The 5906-nt window shown below is 53.3% G+C and overlaps 1 protein-coding gene across 1 annotated transcript; it reads left to right on the top strand.

The window, feature by feature from the left end:
* Nucleotides 1-2954: 2954 nt before the first annotated feature.
* On the top strand, nucleotides 2955-5903 carry LOC129674243 (spermatogenesis-associated protein 31A3-like; the record flags this gene model as incomplete). The annotated part of the gene is made up of 1 exon (XM_055604105.1): nucleotides 2955-5903. A coding segment is annotated over exon 1 (2949 nt), but the record flags the coding sequence as incomplete, so codon positions are not given.
* Between the last annotated feature and the right edge of the window lie 3 nt (nucleotides 5904-5906).

Here is a 5906-nt window from a genome sequence, read left to right as displayed (position 1 = left end):
CAGTGTGGGCTAAAATATGCGATTTTGCTTTTAATGGGGTTACAATTAAGAGGCTGAGTCTCAAAAGAGACTTTGGACTGTGGAAGTGACTTTGGCCTGTGAAAGACTATGGGGACTTTTGAAATTTGACGAAGTGTGTTTTGCTTTTGTGATACGACTATATGCCTATAGACGACCAGAAAGGGAAATGTGGTGGTCTGAGTAAACCCCAAAGGCTCATAGAGTGCAGTGCTTGGTCTCCAGCTGGTGGAACTGTTTAAGAAGGATTAGGACGTATGGCCTTTTGAAGGAGGTATGGCTTAGAGGTGGGGATGGCTTAGAGGTGTCAAAAGCCCATAGAACACAGACAAGCCTCTCTGTGGAGGTAGGGGAGGAAACGAAAATGAACAAAACACTATTTCTGACAGGGTGAGCAGGTGGAATTGAAAGCAGAAACAAGAAAGGCTGTGGAGGACAGAGGGCCTAAAGGATGGAGGCATGATGACCATACATTGTTTTGTCAACTTTTCTATGCCCCTCCCCCACGCTCAGGAGCCCTTTGTGACAGGGAACCAGGCTCTGTGATGCGAGCCCTGTCCCAGATACCAACTCCCAGAGAGAACCCCCAGCTTTAAGTTATCTGAGGACAACTAGGCGATTCAGATGGAGAATCTTCTCTCTCTACTGAAAAGCATGGACACTGCATGGCTGAGTCCCAGCTTCACTACTTGGGCAATGGACATGATTGTTGCCTTTGCTTGTGGACTGGGGCTCTTCCACCTCTTAATGTTCTTCCATTTTACCTCGCCCTCACCTCCACCAGAGAAAAAGACCACCACTGCAAAGGTAAGAATGCCTTAGCCCCAACCCAACGGAGAATAGTCCTCTCTCTCTCTCCTATTACAGGCTTTCAAAGTCAAATAGGGAGGTGGCTGACAGGTGATCTCAGCAGAGAACACAACCCCATCTGCTTGAGAACAGACAGGAAGGACAGAGGGAGAGCTGGCGCCATGATGTCTGCTCTCAGACCTCCTATGCCAAAGAGAAGCACTGTGTCTCGGTGGTAAGGGACTGTGGTCCTAGGATGGTTAGGGGACTCTGAGAAAAGTTCTGAGCACTGGTTCCTCTGTCCCCCTCTAACATTCCTGCTTTTATTGGTCAGTTGAGCTGATGTGAAGGGGGCGATGAGCTCCAGGATGTGAGAGCAGGACTTGAGTCACCTCTGGCCTCGGGACACCTCTGGCAGTTCAGAGCTAAGCCTCTGCCTCCTGAGCAGAAGAACAGTGACCCCATTTGGGTCTTCTAAGTGAAAAGGAATCAGTACATATGTCCCCACATAGCAGAGGAGTGAACAGGGCTGCAGGTACTCCTTGTCTCTGTCAGGTGGTGAAGAGGCAACACAGGAAGACAAGCAGGACCATGAAAGGTAGGCTCCTTCCTTCCCCTGGTGAGGTGACCTCATCTCCCCTGCCTCCGACTGATAACACCAAATGAGTTGAAGAATCCTGGGGAGGCGGCTCCTGGGAAGGAACCCACAACTGAAGACACTTCGCAGGTTCTGTGCTTGGAATGAAGCTGTGGAAGGCCAGCACCAGGTGCTGCCTGGAGGTGCTGTGGGAAGCGGTGGGGCCCATCTGCCTGGATTTGGAGGCAAATCAGCTCCACTTCTCCAAGACAGTTTCCTCTTTCAGAGCAGTGGTCCTCTCCTCCCCTCCACAGGGAGAGTGCGAAGCCCGTGGAGGTCTGTAGAAGCAGAAGTGCCTCTTCGGGCAGGGCCCTGCCACACATGTGCCTTGCTCTCAGTGCATTTGGGCACGTGGCCTTGTCCACAGATGCCTTAGCTACCGCTTAATTTTCCATTTCTACCGAAGGAACATTTCATTGCTTCTCTGGTAAGATCTCGGCTCCCTCCTCTACCCACCATAACCTGGTCTCCATTTCCAGATTACAGATGCAGCGGCAGGAAGAAAAGGAAGGAGGACAAGTTACTGCTTTCTCTTCTGCAGAAGTGGGAACTCTCCAGGTCTTCCTGGTTCCTCCCTCCTATTGCCTGTCATGTGACCATGCCCCACCAACACCTCAGCACATAGGCTTTGGGGAACAGGAGCCCTCTGAATGGGTGGGATGTGAGTACAGTCCTAGAGGTCATGATAACAAGGTCTCGTAAAGATCTGGGTGTGGGACAGTGGGTGTGATGAGCCACAAGTGTCCTTCCCTGGTCATCTGGCCCACATTCCTGGCCCCATGTGCTCCTGTCTGTGATCCTATCTCCTGTCTCCTGCAGCATGGTAGGGAAGCTTGTCGACACCGTCAGCTTTTGCCAGCTCTTAAGAGGAGCTTCCTCGGGGAAAGTGTCTAAACCAGAAGCTGCCAATGCCCACCACCCACCTAGGCAGTCCACGGAGGGGTCTGTGGCCACCAATTTGTCCCTAGTGGCCTCCTCGGCTCCTCTCAAGGAACGCCTGCTGCCCAAAGATTCGATCTTGTCACCTGTCCTGTGGAAATCTTTGGCTTCTATTGAGTCACAGTCATCCCAGTCGTCGATGAGTGCCTCTAGGCCGCCAGAGACCTTGATTCCTGGAAGATGTCATTCACCAGCACCATGTGCACCTTCCCCTCCGTCTTTTCCTCCCGATCCTGTGCCTTTCGCTGCATCCATGCAAAATCCCTGCAAGCCTCCACCTCCTCCTCCTCCTCCTCATCTTCATCTTCGTCGTCGTCATCGTCGTCGTCATCCTCCTCTTCTGTGTGACTGGAAAGCACCACTGGGCACCTCCCAGAGCACATCTCTGCCAGGTTTGCTCCCTCCCATCCCAACCAGCCTTGGTCATTCAAGTAGGCTTGTCCCAGGCCCTTCCTGGTACCCGGTAGCTGTCAAAACCTGGTGCCACGCCAACTTATCACACGGCGAGTCCCTGCAAGAGCATCTTTCTGTCAGCCCCCGAGGGAACGCATTCTGGACAGACCCCACATGCATGCAGGCTTTCTTCATCAAGCCTGATGCCCAGGAGATGCTGGAACTGCAGATTCGCAAGAGGGTCAAACTAAACATTTGGAAGGGGAAGGGAAAGGAAAGGCCCGACCTTGAGCTGAGCTGTCTGAGTATGCTGCACCCCTACGGCGGCCAGCAGCCCACTGTCACCCCTCATCCCTTCTGGAGCAGACACCGCAAGTCACAGCAGCTTTCAGGTCAGCAGCAGCTTTTGTACCAGAATAGCATAGGCAACGATTTGCAGCAGAAACACAGCCAGCTTTTCTGGGGCCTCCCTTCTCTTCACAGTGAGTCCCTTGGGGCTACCGTCAGCAGGGCAGGCTCCCCACTAGACTCCTCCGCCATCTTGTTCAATGGACTCTCTCCTTACATACGAGTTCACGCCAATGTACCTGAGCAAGTCCGTTCCCTGAAGCCCTTGCTTCAGCCCTCGGTCCAGTCCCAACCTTTGACTCCAAACTTATCCTGGTCCCGTTCTCCACCAGTGGCTGGAATCCAAACCCAGGCCAGTGGCCCATCCTCTATCCCAAAGCTACCATGCAATTCACCTCCAACTAGGAATTGTGGGGCTTCCTGCCCTGCACCTTCCAGATCCCAATCTGTCCCACCTGCTGTTCAACACCTTGATTGCCACCTGCTGAAGAAGCACCAAGAAAGTAGGGGCACTTTACCGACCAGGGTTAAAAAGTCACGGGAAGCCTTTAATCAACTCACTCCTAACAGCTGGTCCCCCGAGGGCCCGGGATCTGTTCCCCACCTCCCAGGGGAGTTCATTAACCCTGAGTTCCGGGAGCAGCTGGAACAACACTTAAAAAAGAGGTTCACGCAACACCAGGGACAGTGGCCCCATGAAATCCAGCCATCTCTGCCTCTGATAAAGTCTCAACACAAACTCCAAGGGATGGGTCTGGCAGAAGATGATCACAGGACTTCATGTCCTCCAGCCCTGGCAGATGAAAGCAGCCAGCACCTACAGGGTGTCTCATCACAGGGTCCAGAGATGTGCAAGACGTGGCGGGACCCCTGCAAGGATCTGACAGACTGTCAAGGAAGATCTCAGAAAGATCTGCACAGGATCCCAGAAGGTTCCCTAGGGCAAGTTCAAGATACCATCTCCGAGACGGAGATGGAGAGTTGCCATGTGAAACACCCAAGAAGCGACTCACAAAGTCCCCAGCCAGTGAGACCGGGAAAGAACCAGCTGGAAGGAATACTGAAAAACCACTTAGGCAGCAGCTGGAGGCAAGCCAAGGAGAGCAAGGTGCCTGTGGGCACTTGTCACGGAATTCCTATAAACCGTGCATTGGTCCCTCCCGAAAACTCAGAGACACATACGGGAACTGAGCAGAATCCATCCTTGAACGGTCAGGCCACCGTCAAGAATACTTGTGATGGGCTTTCCTTCCTAGATCCTGGCACTCAGGTGGTGCTGGAAACACATCTCACAAGACGCCTGGTGAGGCACAGATGGAGCCTGCCCCTCAGAGGCCTCAAGACCATCCATGTTTTCAACATGACCAAGGCTGTAGCTTTGCCGTTTCCACAGGCCCGGCCTCGTCTTTTGACATGCTGGGACTCTACAGAGGACTCCATTGACCAAATGGGCATCGTCCTGGGAGAATCTCTTCAGAAAGACCCAGAAGAGGAAGTGACAACAAAAACAGACTTTAGTAGGCAGGCCTCTCCCACTGTGCAGCCTGAATTCCTCACAGGGACTACACCTGCTGACAACTATGGGTCCTCTGAGGCCCCTTCCACTGTCCAGGACAGTGAGGCTTTTCTGTCCACACAACACAGCCTTGTGGGCAGAGGCTGGCACAGTGATATGGTTCGTGGTCCTCGCACATGCAACCTAGAGAAAAGTCCAAACCTAGTCCAGGCTGGTTGTGAGTCACAGGAGAGCCAGGGTGCAGCTTTAAGACCTCTCTACCAAGGGGTGTCAGTTCCGGAGAGCAGTGTGGCATCCCAGTCACCCAGCACCAGAGGTAGCACAGACCTGGAGGAGGCAGATGACGAGGAGTTCTGTGACTGGGCGCTCAATATGGCAAACTGTCAACCTCACAGTGAAAGTCTGAGGGATTTAGAATCTCTTCAGACCACCGAAAGTCAGTCCTCTTTTAGGACTCTCTTTCAGGATCCAGAAGATTCAGGCCTGAGCACACCTCCCCACTCGGCCACTGCCGTGGTCTTGCAGGACTGTGCCACTGGCACGTTCTCGCATGTCTGTGTCCCCGAGGTTCTGCTTGCTGCAGATCTCCTGGCCTCCACGTCTTCCCAGTCCAGCTTCAGGACTACCAGGAAACCATGCTCCTGGGACAAGCACCCTTTCTTGTCACCAGAAGGGAATGCTGCCAATATCCTCAAACCCCAGAAACCATGGATTAGCCATATCTTTGGTCCAACTCACGTGAAAGAGGACTACAGAGGAGCTGCGCCAACCTGCACGGTCAATACTCAGTACAGAAAGTTTGGGGACAGGATAAAAAAGATGATAAAAATGTTGACCCCCGAAAACAAAGTGCGGGAGGGCTCCCTGCAAGACGTCAGGGCCTTATCAACCACTCCTCAAAGCCGAGGGCCCGTGAAGAGCAGAGTGGCTGAGGCTCAGGGCCTCCTGACCACTGTTGCATGGATTCCAGAAGAGAATCTGGGGGGTGGCCATGCCGGCACTCCCTCAAAGAAAAGTTTGCCCAAACAACCACCCCAGGCTCCACCGGGGAGGCATGTGTGCTACCGCATGAGTTTTAATGCTGAAACAGACAGGGCACAAGGAAACCCGAGCTGTGTTCACCACGGCAATTGGAGGGTGTACAACCAGCCTCCCACAGCACAAGGAAGCCTTACCTGTGTTCACCATGGCAATGGGAGTGTTCACAACCAGCCTTTCACAGCACAAGGGAACCCAAGCTGTGTTCACCATGCCAGTCGGAGGGTA

Source organism: Psammomys obesus, unplaced genomic scaffold (assembly GCF_907164565.1).
Source record: "Psammomys obesus unplaced genomic scaffold, mPsaObe1.curated_primary_1811, whole genome shotgun sequence".
In the NCBI taxonomy this organism is placed as follows: domain Eukaryota; kingdom Metazoa; phylum Chordata; class Mammalia; order Rodentia; family Muridae; genus Psammomys; species Psammomys obesus.
Note: the sequence above shows the minus strand (reverse complement) of the source record. Positions and strands in the feature narration are given on the sequence as shown.